Source organism: Anolis carolinensis, chromosome 3 (genome assembly GCF_035594765.1).
Source record: "Anolis carolinensis isolate JA03-04 chromosome 3, rAnoCar3.1.pri, whole genome shotgun sequence".
Taxonomy (NCBI): Eukaryota; Metazoa; Chordata; class Lepidosauria; order Squamata; family Dactyloidae; genus Anolis; species Anolis carolinensis.
The window spans coordinates 272,349,815-272,371,165 of NC_085843.1; the positions used below are offsets into that span (position 1 = coordinate 272,349,815).

At 37.3% G+C, this 21,351-nt stretch overlaps 1 protein-coding gene across 2 annotated transcripts in view; it reads left to right on the forward strand.

Annotated features, from left to right (window-relative positions):
* The window catches only part of naaladl2 (N-acetylated alpha-linked acidic dipeptidase like 2), a 664,743-nt gene that overhangs the window by 434,925 nt on the left and 208,467 nt on the right, over positions 1 to 21,351 (forward strand). For both annotated transcript variants that reach the window (XM_008106012.3, XM_008106011.3), the window contains exon 6: positions 18,506 to 18,649. In XM_008106012.3, the coding sequence (XP_008104219.2) occupies positions 18,506 to 18,649 (144 nt within the window). The remainder of the gene's footprint in view (positions 1 to 18,505; positions 18,650 to 21,351) is intronic.

The following is a 21,351-nucleotide window of genomic DNA, read 5'->3' on the forward strand; positions in this document are numbered from 1 at the left end:
TTAGGAATGTATTATATATGTGCATGTAGTATTTGAGCACTGTAGAAGAAGACAGAGTGTGGAAATAACTACATTTAAAAGTAAATAGTAATTAATTTATTTTAGCAAAAACTGGGGCATAAACAAAAATAGTAGTTTTAAATTATGTCCTGTAGTTTACTTTTTGATCTGTCCTGTTATTTGCTTCTGGATACTTTTAATGATATAGGGCTGGAGCCTGACTGGAAGAGAGGAATATGCCACAATTTAAATACTCACTTATGGTATGAGTCATTCGGCTTCCTCATTCTTTTTATAGGTACAGAGTTTTTAATAAGAACAATAGAACAAAATTTATTCATACCACAGGATAGCAGCTTCCAGCACATTTTTTAAAAAGTCAATCGAAATTAGGCATTAGGACAAGGCCTAAGTGGGATGGGGATTTTTCCCTAGGAAATGGGAGGCGAATCCTCCCACCCACAGCTAAAATCATTGCTCACCAATGCTAAAAAACACAACACTTATTTATATTGGCTCCTTTTGAGGAATGAGGATTTTTTTTAAATAATATATCTCTAATGATGAATAATATTATCTCAGAGATCCTGACTGTTTTTGTTGTTGATATGTGCCCTCAAGTTAACTCCAGATTATGGTGTCCCTATGATTTATTTAAAGAAGGCTTCCTCTAAGATTCATAATGTGATTTCCCCAAGTTTGTATGTGTGCATATGTGTTTGTCGGTGTATGATAACCTCATAAATTTTTCATAGGATTTTCTTAGGCAAGGGGTATTTAGAGGTGATTTTGCCAGTTCTTTCTTCTCAAATAAAACCTATTGCAGAGGGCCTTCATTTGTGGTCTCCCATCTTAATATTAACTAGTGTGATGTCTCATGGGCCATGGAGTCCTGTTCCCAGCGCCATTGTGGCGGATGAGGATGAAAACAGGGGATTTTTGCCGGCTCAACAGGAGCCAGAATCTTTCCAGATGCCTGTTGTTGATGATTCTACCCGAGAGCCCATTAAGGAAGACCTTGAACAGGCCTGTCCCACTGCCTCCCCTCCTTTTCCCAGGAAACAGTTCTATGCGGCGGGCAGGGGTAAGAAAGAGCAGTTTCGGAGAAGCTTGAGATTAGCAGCCAAACAAGACGTAAATTAGCCATGTTCCCCTGAGAAATTCTAGGGAGGAACGCATCTGGAGGGAGATGTGTTTCGTTCTCCTTTCCCTTGGGAAAGGAAGCTCAGGACACCTGCTTTGCAGAGAAATGAGACTGAGTTAAAAGTGCCCGACACGAAGAATTCCGTGCGGAGTCAACAGATCAACTTCGAGAGTGATTTCGTGTTTCCAGCCAAGTGTGGACTTTGCAAAGTCCACAACTCCAGTTCCTTTGCCTTGCCTTGTCTAGCCAAGTATTCAAGAACTATCTTGCCTTGTTTCCAGCCTTGGACCTTGCTTCTAGTATCAAGCCTTGTTTCTAATTTTGCTGTGGACTTACTCTGAACTTTGGAAAGAATTTGGACGTTTCCCCACTCTATTGCTTGCAAATAGTGTGTTTCGGTTTGGATTTACAACTTTGGACTCTAATATAAAATATTGGACAATATAATTTTGGACTATTTCTTTTTTTTATTATTATTATGATTTTTATTGAGTTTTCAGTGTCACACTAACAAAAACAACACAAACAACACAAACCAATGTAAGGAAAGAGAGGTGATAATAGTACTAGTGAAAAGAAAAAAGAGTGAGATTTAAAATACCTATATATATATATATATATATATATATATATATATATATAGATTACAAAAAAGAAAGAAAAGAAAAAAGAAAAAAGAAAAAAAACACACAAATGCACATATAACATGTTTGTCCTTCCATTCGTCCCTTATGAGAATCTAATTAACTTATATTATATTAATGTCTTGTCCTGGTAGAACCTATGTCTTCTAGTCATTTTCCAGTTTCCAATAAAGAAAAGAAACGGAGTTAAGTAATATTAGTTGCCATATAGTCCCTAAATAATTTCCAGTCAGTCTTATTTAATGATTGTGCTCTATAGGATCTTAACAGAAATGTTAGTTCATCCATGTCTCTAATGTCATCGATTTTCCCTATCCATTCATCTTTAGTTGGAACGCCTTGTTGTTTCCAATATTTCGCAAAAATAATCCTTGCTGCCGTGGAGATGTATGTAAAGATTTTATCTTCATTTAGGTTGAAATTTGTTTCCGAGTCTGTCAGTCCCAATAAATAATATTCTGGTTTTAATGGGAATGTTTTCTTTAGAATTTTTTGAGATTCTACGTGTATCATTTTCCAATATTTCCCTGTTTCTAAGCATGACCACCAGCAATGAAAATATGAACCAATATGAGTTTTACATTTCCAACAGGTGTTTTGCGTTTCTTTGTACATTTCTCCTAATTTTTTCGGTGTAATATACCACCTGTGGAATGATTTTAACCAGTTCTCCTTTAAGTCCCATGCGTAGGTATATTTTTGTTTCTTTTTCCATAAAACTTCCCACTCCTCCATATTTATTGATCTGCCAATGTTCTTGGCCCATTTTAACATACAATTTTTAACTACATCATTTGCGTTTGTCCAATCCAATAGTCTTTCATATATCTTAGTTATTTCTTTCTTATCATTTTGCAGGATCTTATCCCAAAAGTTTTCATTTGTAGTGAAGCCAATTTCATTATCTACCGCAAATTTCTGCTTTATTTGGGCATATTGAAGCCAAGTCAAGTTTTTGTATTTCTTTTTGATTTGTTCCAAAGGTTTTATCTGATAACTATCATCTCTCTTGTGTAAAATTTCTTTATAGGTTGGCCATTCAGGCCAGCCTAATATTTTCCTGCTGTTTTCTTCTAACGGCGATATCCATAATGAGGTCCGAACGTACATAAATCTTTTATATTTTTCCCATACTTTTATTAGGGCGGAGCGGATGAAATGATTCCCAAAATTTTTCTCTATTTGTTTCTTATCGTACCATATGTACGCATGCCATCCCCGCCTCAGGTCGAAGCCTTCTAAATTTAGGATGTGTTCCCGCTTTAAATTACACCAGTCCTTAATCCATGACAATGCGCAGGCTTCAAAGTAAAGTCTAAAATTAGGGAGGCCAAATCCTCCTCTATCTTTTTTGTCTGTCATCGATGCATATTTTATTCTGGGTTTCTTGCCATTCCAAATAAATTTCGAAAGATCTTTATTCCAATCTGAAAATGTTTTAATTGTCCTAATTATGGGTAGAGTTTGAAAAAGGTACAAAATTTTTGGTAAGGTATTCATTTTTATCGTTGCAATCCTACCCAATAATGAAATGTTTAGATGTTGCCATTTTTGTAAGTCTTTTTTGATTTCTTTCCATTTTACATTATAATTATTCTCCAAAAGATGCGCGTTTTTGGCCGTCAACCATATTCCTAAATATTTGATTTTCTTCGAGACTGAAATTCCTGTCAAGTTTTGTATGATTTCTTGATTTGTCTTAGTTATATTCTTTGTTAAGATCTTAGATTTCTTCTTGTTTATATAAAATCCAGCAACTTCCCCGTAATCCTGAATTTTGGACAACCACAACTGTAATTTTGATCTTGGGTCTTCGATAATACATATAATGTCGTCTGCAAAAGCCCTTATTTTAAATTCATGAGTCCCTATTTTTGTACCTTTCAGCTTTTGATCCTTTTTAAAGTTTTTTAATAGGACTTCTAAAGCGAAAATAAAAATTAAGGGCGATAAGGGACATCCCTGTCTCACCCCCTTTCCAATTTTAATATTTTGTGAGTGCTGCCCATTGATCCTAATTTTAGCCCTTTGGTCCTCGTATATAGTATCTATCGCATTATAGAACTGAAAGCCAATATCTATCTCTTTAAATAACAATTTAAAAAAAGACCAATTTAAATTATCAAAGGCTTTCTCCGCGTCGATGGAGAGAAGTGCAAGTTCTTTCTGATGATTCCATTCGTAGTATTCTATAATGTCTAAAATGCATCTGACATTTTCACTCATTTTCCTCCCTGGTAAAAAACCAGTTTGATCTTGACCCACCCAATTTAGGAGAAGTTCTTTAAATCTATTCGCCAATATACATGTAAATATTTTATAATCCAAATTTAATAGGGAAATGGGCCGATAATTCCTCACATTTGTAGTGTCTTGGTCTTCCTTAGGTATTACAATTATTTCTGCGTCTCTCCATGTGTCCGGAAGTTCTTTGTTCTGCAGTACTTTATTCATTACTCTTTTCAGATATGCCGCTATCTCCTCTTGCATTGTTTTGTAAAATCCTGCCGTAAAGCCATCCGGACCTGGTGCCTTGTTTAGTTTCAATGATCTTATTGCATTCTTTACTTCTTTTTCCGAAATCTCTTTATTTAAGATTCCTCTCTGCTCTTCCGTAATTTTCTCTAGCTTCTGGTTCCCAAGATATTGCACTATTTTCGTCAGGTCAATGGTCTCTTCTTTGTACAGTTGTGAGTAAAATTTTTCAAATTCTTGGAGGATTTCATCGTCTTTTGTAATAATTTTGTCTTCTTTCTTGATTTGTGTTATCTGTTGGTTCTGTCTTTTCTTCCGTATTTTCCTCATCAGCCATGCTTCTGGCTTATTGGCGTTCTCGAAGTTATTTTGTTTGATAAATCTTAATTGTTTAGCTGTTTCCTCCAATTCTAATCTATACTTTTCTTTTATCAGGATTTTTAATTCTTTTGATACTTTGTTATTATTTGGTGATTTCTTCAAAATAATTTCTTTTTTCCCAATTTCCAAATTTAACTCATCCAGTTTCTTTATTTTTTCCTTTTTCATTCTGGCTTTTTGTTGTATTAAATGACCTCTGATTACCGCTTTATAAGTATCCCAGAGTGTTGCATCCTTAATTTCTGGACTATCATTGAATTTAAAATATTCCTTGGAGAGTATTTTATATCTCTGAATATCTTCCGCTTTCCTCATCAAATTGTCATCAAATCTCCAATTGGGTGGGATTCTTTTCTGGTTTATAGTCATCTCTATCGCACAGTGGTCAGATTTATCTCTTGGTAAGATAAAAATCTTATCCATTTTTGTGAATAAAGTTCTTGTGGCCCAAATCATATCGATTCTAGACCAAACTGCGTGTCTGCAAGAAAAAAAAGGTATAGTCTTTGACATTTGGGTTTCTCAGTCTCCATACATCCAGTAGGTCAAATTCTTCTTTTAATGATATAAAATTTTTGGGAAGAGTGCTTTGTGTATCTTTACTCCTTCTTTTGTTTATTGATTTGTCCATTTTAGGGTCTATGACTCCATTGAAATCTCCTAAAATAATCACGTTTTCCAAATGTGTATTCAATATTTGTTCCCGGAGATATTTTACAAATTTTGTCTTCGGCCCGTTAGGGGCGTATATATTACAAATTAGTATTTTTTGATTATCTATTGTAATTTCCACTCCAACCGCCCTCCCTTCTGTATCCTTAAATCTCAATTCTGCTGGAATGTTATTATTTACATATGTGACCACCCCTCTTTTTTTTTTAATGTCTGATGCATAGAATTCATTTCCCAAACTTTTATTGACCAAGTGTGCTCCATGTCTCTGAGAAATATGTGTTTCCTGGATTGATATAATATCATATTTCCCTTTCATAATTTGTCTCATGATCATTTTTCTTTTACATGGAGAATTCCAACCGTTCACGTTGTTTGTATAACATTTAATTTGCCTTATAATTCCATCCATTAAATCAATTTTTTTGGTTCTGTAAGTGATGTTATGGGTTCTTCTTCCCCACTTTCCTCCCCTTTTTCGTCAGAGTCCAAGTCAAGTAGATTCATCTCGGCTAAGCCTTCCATTGTATTTGTTACCGTAGTTGCGTCTCCAGTTTGTGGTGAGTGGTATCTCTTCTTTTTCCTCTGAGGTAGTGAGAGTTCTAAAGAATCTTCGTAGTTCCCTTTCATCAGTTCTTTATAAAAATCTTTCGCTTTATCTATCGATGTCAGCCAGTGTTTCTCATTTTTAAAGGTAACCATGATTCCCTCTAATTTTTCCCAACGAAATCTTATTTTACGTTTCTTAAGTTCTTCCGTGAGGAAAAAGTAGTTTCTTCTTCTGTTCAATGTTGCTATTGGGAATTCCTTCAATATAATTACTTTTTTCTCTTTATAAAAAGTTGGTTTCCGACTATTCATCATCAATATTTCATCTCTGGTTCTCTTTTTCACAAAATTGACTATTACGTCTCTGGCCACCTTATTCCGTTTTGAGAAGTTAGTTTGTATTCTGTATGTCCTATCTAACTCACTCCCCATTTCCTGTTCCGATCTTTGTAGTATTTTTGCTGTGATCTGTATGATTTTTTGTCTTATGTTCTCATTAGTCTCCTCCTCTAAGTTCCTAAAACGGAGTTGAAATTCCATTTCTTTTTGTTCCATTAGTTCTTGTGTTTTTTCCAATTTCATAGACTTCTTTTGAAATTCATCCACACTCTTTTGAAATTTAATTTGTGATTTTTCCATTTTCTCCCGCGCTTTCTTTAGATCTATAATCTCTTCATGTGTTGCTTTAATTTCATTTTTTATAAGTGCTATATCTTCTTTTATTTCTTTCTTCATTTCTAACATCTCTTGATGCATTTCCCGCTGAAATCTTTTTTGCTCTTCTGCGTTTTGGTCCTGCTTATCAGAGAGTTTCTGAATTTCTTTCAAAATATCTTTTAAGGCTAAGTCTTCCGTTTGGGAAGGTCTTCTCGCTGTCCCTTTTGTGTCCTTTAGGTCTTTGTCCTGTTTAAATTTAGGGACCGCCATATTCTAAATTAATTAGATGAGATAAACTTAAAGAAGTAGGTATACTATTTGTATTTCGCTATTTGGGAATTATCCTTCTTCCCCTCTATTCCCAATCAAGTTCAGTCAGTCCTTCCAATAAGTATGTGCTGTAATTAATATTGTTGTTTTTGCTTTATGAACTATATATTATTTTAAATCTTAACCATCCATTTCATCTTCCTTCCTTTCTTCCCTGAAGTTAGTTCTGTACAATTCTATGCAGACCAGTTTAAACCCTTAATTTTGTCCTTCGTCTTCCACCCACTTGGGGGCGCCCGTTCGCTCTTCTCCTTCTACGCACGTCCTGCCGCCTTTCTTTACTCGTCCTATCCTCCCTCGGCGTCCTCTTCTTCCCCGTCCGGGTATATCCTTCCGTTTCCGTTTTCTCACTTCCTCTTGTTTCCCGCCGACTTCAGCATGCCTTTCTTTTGTTTACAAGAAGTGCCCGTCGTAGACACAACAATATGGCGTCAAGGCCGTCTGGTTCCCCTTTTGTCAAGGTATGTATTCCCAATATTCTTTCGTTACTTCAAATCTTCACGGTCCGCGAATCCCACCGGCCTCTCCTGATCTTCACACACCCTTTCCAGAAATTTAACAGATAAAGTTTTTTTTTATTATTATTTTTGGCTCGGTGGGTACCTGCGTTCCTCCCTTGCTTTTCTTGGGAGAGGGGAGATTCAAATCTCAACCCGACCGACTTATAGAGTATTTTATAGTGATTCAAAAGTTCAAATTTTATAGACTGCTGGAGATGGCTATTGCCCAGGAGAGTATGCGTCCTGGATCATCGAATCTGTCCACTTTGCCAAATCATCCAATATAAATTCAAGCTAAATTAAACTTTTCGACCAGATTTGTATCCCAGTCCGGTAGGAATTTCTTTGTATGACACTTACGATCCCGCAGAATCGGTTTCTTACCATCTTCTTTCTTCTTGATTTAAAATGAGCCCGGTCGGCAGTAAGTACAGGCTTTCGCCCGCTTCCTGACTTGCGGTTCGCGGACCTCCGCGGCTTGGAGGGACAACGGGGTTAGCCTTGTTTCCAAAGCGCGCCCCAGACCCACCTTCACCGCTCGGAGGCTTGCGTCCCCCCCCGGTTCTATCCCCGGGGAGAGGGGAGCTAAAAGCTCTACCCAACCGCTAAAGTCAGTGGCTTGCTGGAGGAGCTTCAGCAAGTCCGACCTGCCGCCATCTCTGGCTCACCGGAAGTCATTTTGGACTATTTCTGACCTTTCCTGAAAGGTCTTTTATTGGACTATATTTCCTACTTGTTTTTATTATTCTTACATATTCCCTTAATAAAGATATTAGATAGTTTTTGGCCTCCGTGTGTCGGTTCTTAGTGCTCTCGTTGCCCTGGGCGTGACAACTAGTGCTGATCCACTCAAGATCAAACTGGATTTGATGCAATTCAAATTATATAAACCCTGGCTTACTCCATGACTTTCCATGGTTGAGCAGGGAATCAAACTTTGTTTGAGCGGAGTCCATACACTGACTGATCATCCAGAGCCAATCTGTCATGTTGGATGAGTCACACATGGACTCCTCCAGGTGATGTGGAGTTGGAAGAGAGTCCCGACTGCTTAGTGGTGCTGAACTTGTTTTAGTGTTGCCAGACACCTACCCTAACCATCCTTTCTGACCTTTTGTGTTTTAACAGTCTCCGGATGGTTCCTATGTGTCAGCCATTGCTTGCAGTGACATTGATTAGTGTAATGGGCCAAGGAGGTAGGGTGAATGGGAGAGAAAGAATCTTTATCTCCTCCTTACTTCCCAGAACACCCTGTCACTCTGGGTGGCAAAACTGTAAGTGATGACTGACCCATGTTGCAGCCAGAGATTGCTGAAATATGGAGGGCAGGAAGAAATTGTGGCTTCCATCTCCTATCCCTACACTGCCCAAGGTTGGCACACACAGGATAGACATGGGAATAGTTGCATCTGGTTCTGTTTTTGAACCAGTTCAACTGTTCTACCAGGCCCAAAGTTGGAGGAAAGTTGCATTTATAGATCAGCTTTTGTACTAACGACTGGCTTTGATTACCATGGGACAAGGCTGAATTAAAGTGGCTTTGCCCTGGTGTTCCCTGGATCAGCCCCATTTGGCTGTCCCAGGGCTGATCCAACCCTAATGGACTGTTCTGTCTATGGATGGCAATAAGCATGGATACAGCCATAGCAACACCTTTCTAGTGTTGTTGTTCTAATCTAGCTGGATCCAGGAAAGGTCTTAACATTCTTTTGATATAGCCCAAGTTGGGGAACAAGATAAAGCATATGTTTTGGATCCCATTGGGAAATCGATTTCAAATGTAATGCCAGTTTATAGTTATAATGGCATCATAAGCCCAAATTTATATACTTATATATCAATATGGAGAAATAAATTGTGCCAGGTACACGATTACTTATTTATTATAGCAAATGTAGGCAGAGTCATATTGGTAGCCCATGCAACTTTCTTTTGTGCTAGCAGCCAAGTGTGTCCTCCTTGTGATGTTCCAAATCCCTGCCGTGTTTACTGCACCCTATAAACAAAATAATTGCTACTCTAAACCTGTCACAATCAGTGTTTTCTTAGATTTTTTTCTATTTCCATTTCATCTCCTTGCAGTATATTCAGAGGTTTTTTATTATTTTTAATAATAATAAATTTCATTATTATGGGCATGCAAGATTGCCTGCTTGTATATAACATAGTGCTAGTTTTAGAAGTGTTAGGAAGCACACATCGTAGCCTCTAGCTGAACCATAATGATGCTGTTTAGTTTCCTTCTCATACCTGACTTACTTTCTTTCTCATGTCAGGAAGTTGAACAGGAAATTTCTGTGTTTGCCTTCTCTTATTGCCTATCATCCTTCAATCTATTATTGGCCCTTGTGTGTAAGTCTTAGTCCTCTCTAGGGGTCCAGCTTTATAATCTAATCTGAATCATCTTGAATCTTAGTTCTCAAAGAGGGATGTTTTATGCTATAGGCACATGGTTGACCCCAAGGAGCATGTGCTGGAAATTCTTCCAGTGCTCATTGGAATTTTTGAATGCTTGAGCTGAGAATAGAAATAATATTTTGAATTATTAATTCTCAGATTGAAGTTCAATTTTTTGGGAGTCAAGAAATCTTGTCAGGAAGAATGTAATGGTGAAGCTTTGTCCCAGTGTTTGGTGTCCTTAAATATTCCGCAGAAATTATGCTATAGATTACAATGGTATTTTTTGTATGAAACATTTTCCAATGCAGCAAATAGGTTTTCTGTGCACTGCTCTGTTGTTGCTGCTGCTGTTGTTGTTCTTCTTCTTGTTGTTGTTGATGATGATGATGATAGAAAACAAAAAAAAATCATGGTTTTATACACAAAATATTTCCTGCACAACACTTCAGGGTGAGTACTGTGGATGGATATTCATTTTCTTCCACTGTGGGGGAAAAACTGTTTTATTTATTCATTTTTCACACACAAGGCCAAAACAGTCAAGGATTTACATCTCTAACCTCAGCAACTTTGCTGTGGATTCTATATCAAATAAATTTTGCAGATCATAAGTATGTCTGTAGTAATAGAATTTAATATTAGTTTGCAATTGTAAAATTGGTTTCACTTGGTTGCATTGCTTTCATTTTTGGTAGTATCTGCAGCCCCTGAAAGTGTCCTGGGGCAGAAAGATGAATGCCACACCTGTCACAACAATTTTGGAGATCTATGTAATGACCCATTTTGAGACTTGAAATGTCGTATGTGATCTAGGGCCTATCATTCTTTCTCAGCTAGACCTTGAAGCCTTTATAAGGAAAAATATATAAAATGTGACTAATGAGGAAATATAAATAAATGTAGGATTGAATATATTTGAAGGAGAGAAACTCAAGTGGAAGATTATGCTCAATCCCATTTCACCCGTTCTCTACAACTACCTGCAATGGAGGAAGATCAGATGGGAAGTAGTGCTGAATCACTTTCCCTTCCATTTCTTGCTGTAGTTGATATCACCTTCCATTACCTGCTCTTTTACTATAGTCAGGCTCGGACTAAATAGGAACCTTTCTGTCATGGAAAATGGGTTTGAGTAGATAACGGGTAAAGCAAATCTCCTCTCCATTTACTCTCCTGTCACATTTGCTGGTGTACTGTGAAAGTTTGACTTTTGTCTGGGAGCTTACTGAAATATATTGTTGGTTGAATTGCTTGCTTGTCTCTGCCTTGTTAATTGGCATACAGTTGTCGTGCTTGATTTTTTAAAAAATCATCAAAACAAACTTGCATTTCTTCATTTCTAACTGCTGGATATTTAGTTAGCATTTAGCTTTCAAAAGATTAATAAATCAATCCCCTAACTTCTGCTTTTTACTGCCAGCTGCCGAACATCTCCTTAGACAATTGAACTACATCCCATCTTGGAATTGTTAATGATGAATTTCCCACATATGCAGGGCATACAGAAACAATATTCCCTTTTGAGAACAGCAGTGGCATCATTTTGGCAATAATGACAATAAAGCAAGATATGCAGGAGGCAAAGCAAAGGATAGAGAAGATAAACACAGAAAAGGGAACATAGCAAGAAGATGACTTTTGAGTCTCTTCCAATAGATTGATTGCTCTCAAGATGCAAATCTGGTTCTGGCTAGCAGACTTTTCTAAAGCCTTTTTTATACAATCCTATACTACGGGATGGAGAAAGTTAAATTAAAATGAATAATACTAATAGTAGTAGTAATAATCATAATATAATTTGGTGGCTGAATGTTTATTTTAATTCATTGTTAAATTTATTGTTAAATTGTTTTAGATAACTTCATATTCATAATATTATCAAATTTATAGTTTTTAATATTTATCATTTTAGATATGTTGTTAGCTGTGTTGATTACCATTGCTATGGCAAAGGAGGGAACAACAAAAAGGCAAACAGCATTAGAGGTTCTGAATGGTGTGGTAGTTTTAGTGCTGGACTAGTAGTCTCGGAGACCAGGGTTGAAATCCCCATTTGGGCATGGAAAGCCACTGTGTGACCTTGAGAAAGTCACACTCTTTCAGCCTCAAAGGAAGGCAAAGGAAGACCCTCTCTGAACAAATCTTGACAAGAAAACTCCATTATAGGATAGCTTTGGGTTGCCATAAGTTGGAAATGACTTGAAAGCTCACAAGAACAACTATCAATCATATTTATGTATACTCAGAAGAATGCACATTTATATAAATTGATTTTACTCCCAAGTAATGGCACATATGATTATAGCCTAGACTTTCCTATAAGTCAGTAATATCTTAATGCAAATTATATTCATTTTTACTAGATCTTCACATTATCCTCCTATGAATATAGTGAATTTGTGAATAGGAAGCATTATTGCCCTTTAGCCAACTACAAACTCAGTGTACCTTCTGACCATGTTTCTTTCTGTGAAGCACATATTTATGGTTAAAGATCAATTAAAAGTAAAGTTAAGGGGTATAAGAATGAAAAAGAGTGGCATGGTTAACACTATTAAAAGAATTGCAAAGCCTGTCGTTCATAACTTGAGCTCTTCCATAATGCACTTCAATAGATCTGTGTGGATAAAGGGAAAGAAATTCAAAAGTACATCATGAGGAATGAATCCAATGCTTAAAAGAAACCAAAGTGAGTTTTAAAAGAAAACAAAATCTTTTGGATAACTTGTATTCCTACTGAGTACTAAATGTTATGCCTGCCGTAAAAGCACATAACACCCCAGGACAGGTGCCCACTTCACTTTGCCAGGCCTCAAATCAATACATGCTTCTTAAATGCACTCTTGATCCTTAAACATTTGAAAACTGTACATTGCACCAACTCACCCTGGGAAAAATCTTTGTGCTTTTATAACAGACTGGAGAGTATGTTTAAGCTGCTTAGAACAGCAGGTTTGAGAGTGTCCTTTGAATGGTGACAAAATATTCTTTCTTTCAACATGTGTGGGATTGTTTATCACACTAAATTAAGACATACTTACTTTTGATTGTTCGTAGCAGCAGTTACCTAAAGTAGCAAGTGATCAATAAACTGGCCACTTGTCAGTCTTCTACTTGTGGGCACCTTGCATGAACAAAAGCAGAAGGGCAGAACATTTGAGTTTAATTTTCTCTATCTGTCATTCCCTGCCTATTTCACTTTGCTCTGTATTCCATACAAATCCAGCTGTTCTCTTCATACTCTACTTTTGCCAGGTTGAAATAGCTCCCTGTTTTCTATCCATCAACTCTTTTCTTTGAACTTTCTTGAAAGAGCATTGACTCCCCTAAAGCCTTTAGGACTACTACAGCCTGGGCCACATTGTACTTGCTAGTTAACCTTTACCTTCTGATCTTTGGAAATCATTGTCCTCTGCCTTCATCCTTATCTTCTCCTTTTCTAGATTTGAAGGCTATGGAATATAGTAATAGAGGTCACGTGGAATGAACTAGATTAGCTTCCATTAGCGGATGTAACATATCCTTGTGGAGAGAAAAAGCAGGGCAATAATAATAATAATAATAATAATAATAATAATAATAATAATAAGGCTCATGAATGGGACACTGAAGAAGGAGACAGAAGGCCTGATCCTTGCAGCCCAGGAGCAAGCCATCATAACAAAGGCAATTAAGGCCAAGATCGAAAAATTAGCTGATGACCCAAAATGCAGACTGTGCAAGGAAACCGACGAAACCATTGGTCATCTCCTCAGCTGCTGTAAGAAAATTGCACAGACAGACTACAAACAGAGGCACAACTACATGGCCCAAATGATTCATTGGAACTTATGCCTCAAGTACCACCTTCCAGCAGCAAAGAACTGGTGGGATCACAAACCTGCAAAAGTATTGGAAAATGAGCACGCAAAGATACTGTGGGACTTCCGAATCCAGACTGACAAAGTTCTGGAACACAACACACCAGACATCACAGTTATGGAAAGGAAAAAGGTTTGGATCATTGATGTTGCCATCCCAGGTGACAGTCGCATTGATGAAAAACAACAGGAAAAACTCAGCCGCTATCAGGACCTAAAATTGAACTTCAAAGACTGGCAGAACCAGTGCAGGTGGTCCCGGTGGTGATGGGCACATTGGGTGCCGTGCCAAAAGATCTCAGCCGGCATTTGGAAACAATAGACATTGACAAAATTACGATCTGCCACCTGCAAAAGGCTACCCGACTGGGATCTGCACGCATCATCCGAAAATACATCACACAGTCCTAGACACTTGGGAAGTGTTCGACTTGTGATTTTGTGATATGAAATCCAGCATATCTATCTTGTTTGCTGTGTCATAATAAAATAATCCGATATTCAGAGGTGAATCCCAGATACTCGGACCTAATGTGCATGTGTGCTGTGTTGTCATGTACATATTAACAACAACAACAACAACAACATAAACAAGGGTTTAAGGATCATTTGACCCTACAGTGGGTGGTGGGGAAGGCTCAATGCCCAGAAGCTCCAGCAGCATGCCAAATGGTTATAGTTGTTTTAGCTTAAAATATGTCTGAGGAGGCAAAAGGATCTCAATGTTTATATACAATCATGCCAAAGTAACTGCAGTAACCACTTTCCAATGAAACCAAATTAAAATAGGCAAATGAGACACAGCCAGGGTAAATTTTCCCTTATTTATTTTTAAACACATTTCTCTCAAAATGGGACCCAAGGGGACTTATAGTATAGATTAAAATAAAATGGCAAAAAGCATTAAATAAGCAATTCAGTTAAAACATTTAAAACAGTAATACATAGAACACTTACTACTCATTGCAAACAATGCTCATGGCACACCTTTAGACCCCAAGCAGTTAAAGACTAAAAAGCTATTCAGGTAGGAGGGTCTTTGTCTGCTGGTGAAAACAAAGCAGGGAAGAGGCCAATTTAGCCTTCCTTGGGAGATAGTTCTATAGCCTACAAGCATCCACCAAGAATAATCTCATTAATTGGAACAGGGAGAAAGCTGTTCCCTTTTAACATCATAAAACTCAGGCAACAGAAAATCGAGACTTTCAAGCAGTCTGAATCAAAGCCATGTATGGTTTTATAGATCAGTGGTTCTCAACCTGGGGGCCCCAGATGTTTTTGGACTTCAACTCTCAGAAATCCTAACAACTGGTAAACTGGCTGGGATTTCTGGGAGTTGTAGGCAAAAAACATCTGGGAACCCCAGGTTGAGAACCACTTGTATAGATCATGACCAGCATTTTAGGACCTTATCAGGTGCAGTCTTTTCTGCATCTTCTCCACATTTCTCCACATTGACAAAATAGAGTTCCACGGAGACCATCGCATGATGCAGGGCAACGTCCAGCGGGACTCCCAGAGTGGCTTTGGATGTGTTGGGTGTTACCCAACTCCTCATTGAAGAAAAGGAGAAGGGGAAAACATGGGAAACCATGTGGGTGGCAGGCCATCCCAAAAGATAGGGAAAGACAGCAGGGAACAAAGGAGGATGGTTCTCTCTGCTTTCCTCCTCTTTCCTCCACTTTCCACCTGCCCATCTGATGAGGTCCTTAATAGTATCTGAAAATAGACTAATAGCCACTGACATTTTCTCATATCCACCCCTAGTTGGTCAAGTACTTGAGAGTCACATTTTATGGTTTCATACATTAAAGTTCTATACATTTATGTTTTATCATCTCAGTACTTTCCTCAATTCTCATTTAGTTATTTATTTACTTATCTATCTTATTGTGCTTCATAATTTCAATGAAATGTGCTGCATTGAAGTTTGGTGGGTCTCTTTTCTTGGAGGGCTTTAAGCAGAGGCTAGGTGGCCATTTTTAGGAGTGCTTTGATTGTGTATTCCTTCAAGGCAAGGGGTTAGAATGGATGCCCCTTGTAGTGTCTTCTAGCTCTATGCTTCTTGCTTCAGCATCCGTGCAGTCAGGTCATTGTACATGGGGGAAAAAATCAATCTCTTTCCGTAGTTGCTGAGAAAGTGTTTTGAAATGCTCCCTCTTCATTTGGAAGATTAATGGGGCGAGGCCTGCTGAACATCATGTGAACACCCACAAAGTGTTTCAAAGGGGCAAAAAGCCCAAACGTGATGAGGTGGTAGGTAAGAGTGAGAACATACCAACCCTGCTTTGATGTAGGGTCTCAGCCATTATTTTCCAATTGCTAGGAAGGCTGTTAAGTTCCAGGCACACATTTTCCCATGTGGTTACATTGCCCCATAGCAAAGGAGTTTTGGAATAACTATATTGAAAGCTTTAGGTCAAACTACAAATCAACACCTTCTCCGTTTAATGGCATTTGGGTCAGGGTTTTTCTTTGGGATGGAGACTGCAACAAAGGCCTTAGAAAGCCACATTTTACCTATCCTTGAAACAAATGAAAAATTGGTTCTGTTAGATTGTAGAGTTAACTCGTCATATAGTCTAGATGACAGAAGCAAACTTTCATTCAACCAAATATACATTTTATAGTTTTTGTTGTAATTTATAATTTCCTAGAATGCAACATCGTCCTCCTTGCAGTGCCTATTCACAACATAAAACTGTCAAATTTCCATTATGCTTAAGGTGAAAAATTAATGAACCATTCAGTTCAGTTATTTCAAAACTAATACAATTCTATTAGCAATGTAGTTCAAAGTCAAAGAAGTGGTACGTACAATTACAGTTCACTATGGAAGTCAAACTTTTCCTTTTCTAAAGAAAAGAAAAAAAGGTTGCAAGATCATTAAAATGCTGTTTTTGGTCATAATAGGAAGGATTTAAAATATGATTTAAAAAGAAATCATTGAAGAGTTATATCTCTTTTCATTCTGGTTGAAACATGTTTGTTTGGCTTTATTCATCACTGACAAAATGAATTCCTCATAGAAGAATTTAGCAGTATAATAAGCTTGTTATTTCAATAGATGGGAAAAGCAAAGTTTATTGAAAATATTTGGTGGCAGACTGACTACCACAACTGGAATCCCTGCTTTGTATTCTCTTTCTTAAATGGAACATTTATCCTAACCATCAAATTGCTCACATCCCAGGCAACAATAAAAATATAGAAAAAATATGCAAAATATCTTGACAGGTTATTACCCCTCATGGTGATCTGCAGAGAATTACTCTGAATCAGAATCACCAGTAACAACACTGTTAGCCTCCAAGCTGTCCCAGTGGCTGCATGGTATGTGGGCAAGTGGTGCCAAAACTGGATCACCTCAATTCGCCTGCCTCCCATACCTTGCCACCTATACCTTGCCCCCCTCTAACTTATGTTAGCAATGTCCACCAGGCACCAAAGTGGTGGCAGACACTACCTGGCCCTGGGATGATGATATCCAGCATGCTGAGGAGATAGAGAAGAGAGAGGGAAGAGAGAGGGAGAAGAGGAGGGAGATGAAGAAGCCATCCCTTCTCTCCTGGGAAGCATCACAATTAATTACATGGGCCCAAAGTAGCTACATATTCTAAAGCTTTGGGGAAGCTCTGAAGTATTCAGTGACTTCAGGTAACATGGATCAAGGGTGTGTTTATGCTGGATCACATCTGTCATAGAATGACCACAGAGTTGATCTGGCATCCCTGCACCATAAATGGCAAGTGGAAAAGAACCCATAGTTTGAAAATGAGGATCATATTTATAACCAGCCTAGTTCCCACTCTGAAAGTCAAGGTGGTTTATAACATTGAAAAATAGCTAAACAATCTCTATGTATTTGTGTACCTTCAAGTCATTTGTTGATTTAAATGATTCCATAACATCCATAGTTTTCTTAGGTAAGGAATACTCTGAGATGTTTTGCCTGTTTCTCCCTCTGAAATATAGCCTACAGCACCTGGTATTCATTGGCAATCTTCCATCCAAGTACTAACCACAGCTGACCCAGTTTATAATCCAGATAGGGTATTTAGTCCTATTAACAATATACCAAATGATAAAGTTTGAAATAATATCACATTATTATGATTTCAGAAAGAAGTAGACATTCTTTAAAATATCTAGAAGCTGGGCAAGAATACAGTAAAGATGAAGCCAAGTCAAGATGAAATTATTGTCTATGAGCGGCTCAGTGTATTTTAAAGCTGACATGCAACTTGTTACGGAGAATAAAGTGTTGGATTTGTAATTGAGAATTCAGTACTGGGAACCATGATTTTCAGTCTCTCTCTCTCAGCTTCTGTAGCTTCAGAATTGGTGTGAGGCATAAAATGTGGAAAAGGAGATCACTATATACGCGTCTTGAGCTCATTGGCAGAAAAGTGGGGTATCAATATAATTAGTGAAGAAATCAGTGATATTCTGACAGGTTCTTTCTTTAAATGTCAAGATAATATACATGGAATAAAACTGTAAATATTACAAATTTCGTTAAGATCCCTGGCTGGAGAAATAGGAACAGGAAGAAACAAATCCCTGGGCTAGAGAAATAGAAGTGGGATGAAATAAATAATAAGACGTTCTGGTTGCAGCCTCTTATGGACAAAGATGGCCTTGTTCTCCGAGCATCCTAGATTTCAATCATGATGTGCCTCTAATTCAAAGAGGATGAAGCTCAAAATGGATGTGACAGCTGAGATCATTTCAGCAACTTCTTCCAGCAGCTTTGGATTTATTGTGCCAGAATCTTAATCATATGTTCAAAAACTCTATACTTCAAAGACAGAGGTCTAAAAGGAATGGTTCTATAATTGTCACTGACTAAATTGCTCTTCCCTTCACTCCCCCCCCCCACTTTTGTTGAAGATGGAAGCTATCAACAGAACCGAACAAACCTCACTTCTCTATTAGTCCAGCCTATTTCTGTGATGTTGGCCAGAAAGCTGCTCTCGTCCCCAGAGAAAGATGGTGAAAATGAAGCTTGCCAGCCTTTGGAATTGCCTGCTTCAGGTAACACCTTCCCCCTCTCATACACTCTTTTTCTCCAAACAACCAGCCTCTTTAAATAGTAAATGATCTTTAAGCCCTCCAAATTCCTTTTGAGTAATTGTCTGTAATTGGGGTGCTTGGACCAATTGCTGGTATATTCATTTGGCAGCACTTTAAGAAGAGGCGAGGCAAAAGTGTAGCAATTACACTCTGAAGAGGTTAGTGAGTGAGAGAGCCAAAAGCTGTGGAGTATCACAGATGAGAAGAGTCATTTTAATTTTTAAAAGTGTATCACATAGCAGGGTTTTTTTTAAAAAAGAAAGGTACAGAACTGTCAAATCATAGCTCATCCATTCTTGCATCTGTCATGATACAATGGATGGAAGTTAGATATCACGAGTGCCCAAATCTCTTAATGCAAGGCATTAAAGTCTAATTCACACTATTGACTGAAAAAATCTCTCTAAGTCACCCAAGAGAGGTATCTGTAGTTGCAATGCAGTTTGTTAGGACTTGTTGGACAACACAGAACATCAGGGAAGGATTTCAGATACCGGAGGCATTAGAAAGCAATCTCTTTTCTCAATTCCTCCTTCTCCTACCAGTATATCTATGTTAACCTCTAAATAAATATTTGTGTTTTGTATCTTACTGCATGAAAGTGAGATTCTTGTGTGTGTGCTCGTGTGCACAGGGCAAAGCCATAAGAAGCTGTGTTGGCCTAAAGGAAGACTGTTTTCTGACAATAAAGAAGATGTCATATTTCTGGCTCATGCTGGTTAAGACAATCCTCTTTTAATTTGTGTGGCCCAATAATAAAATTACAGAGAAATATTATTTCCCATAATTGCAGCTATGTATTTTTCACTACCATTCCAAACAAGCCAACAAAATAATTGGACCTTCCACACATATATAAACCTCCCTTGCTTAGTTTCCAATATACCTCACAACCTCAGATGATGCCTGCCATAGATGTGGGTGAAACATCAGGAGAGAATGCTTCTGGAACATGGCCATACAGCCTGGAAAACCGACAGCAACCTAAAACAAAATAATTACCTAATTTAAACTAATATAGCATGATGAACATTCTGCTCTTGTCAGTTATTACTAACCATCTTCGTTTCTTTATACAGGGGTCTCATATCAGTATATTTTGTTACTGAGACTTTATCAGGATTCTTTCATGTCCAAAACTAGTGAAGCAGTAATAGTAACATGGGTTTAGATGCTGAATTGTTGTGCTTATGAAAAAATAAAAAGTGAAGGGTATTTGATTTTACCAACAACAGAATAAAAATCACAAAAGAAAATCTGTCTCTCGCAAATATCCTGGATTTCTGGATTTAATTCAGTTTTACATCACTGCAGGCAAAGCTGGGGGATACTTTGGATTTTGCTGGAAACTCCAAAGCATCCCGGTTTTCACAGCAGTTCAGAAACATGGGTGAATACAGTAAATACACTAAAATGGCCTTTAAAGCTCATATCCCCTCAAATTCCACCCAACCTCCCCAGATTATTACTTCAAAGTTTGGATTAAAACTCAGAGTAAATTGTATTATTTTGCATGGTAAAATAATCAATCTACTATTGGTTGATAATGCATATCATAACCAGTTTTGCTGTTAAACCTTTTAAAATCATCCAACCATTATCAGGAAACTCAATTAGATCGAAGAAACAATGTCCAGGGGATCAAACATTTACATGACAAGAAAGACAGAAAACAATGTTGCACTGACTGAATCTTCTTTTCATTCATCAGTTATGCCATAGAAAGACCTGCATGAGAAAGTTTACAGTATATTCAGCATTCTGTCTGCATCCATTGATTCTTAATTAATTTTCTCCATAACTATTTGATACACTGCTAAGCAAGGATTAATTTTGCAGAGATAACTGCACTATATTAATGATGTGGTGAGGAATATTTGCCTGACTTGTTGGCCTGCAACACAGATAGCCCCCCTTTTTAGACAGCCCAATTAAATAAATAAGTAAAAAAAACCCAATGTAATTATAATTGTTTCTGAAAGCCCCCATATTACAAATTCTTGTTAGATTTGATTCAAAATCTTGAAAAGATAAATATCCTAGGTGGAAAAGGCACAAACAGTAATGAAAAAAAAGTTTCAATGTATATCCAACAATGTAGAAGCCATTAAGCCTATTAATTTTATTTTTATACTAATTGTCTATTAACAGACATTTCAAAATAAACATATACTTTTAACTCAGTAAACTGATAGATTTAATATGCTGACATAACATTCGCTGTTTAGCTAGCTAGTTATATGAGAGAAAGAAAGTAATTTGTTTAGAAGAGTTACAAATGCAATAAATAAATAAATACAGTATAGTCTCACTTATTCAACATAAACAGGCCGGCAGAACGTTGGATAAGTGAAAATGTTGGCTAATAAGGAGAGATTAAGGAAAAGCCTATTAAATGTCAAATTACGTTATGATTTTACAAATTAAGTACCAAAAACATCATGTTTTACAAGAAATCGACAGAAAAAGCAGTTCAATACACAGTAACGTTATGTAGTAATTACTATATTTACGAATTTAGCACCAAAATATTGCAATGTATTGAAAAGATTGACTACAAAACACAGACTACTAAAAGGCAGATTGCGTTGGATAATACAGAATGTTGGATAAGCGAGACTCTATTGTATGATGCTAGCTTTGCAATAAGACAAGCTCATATC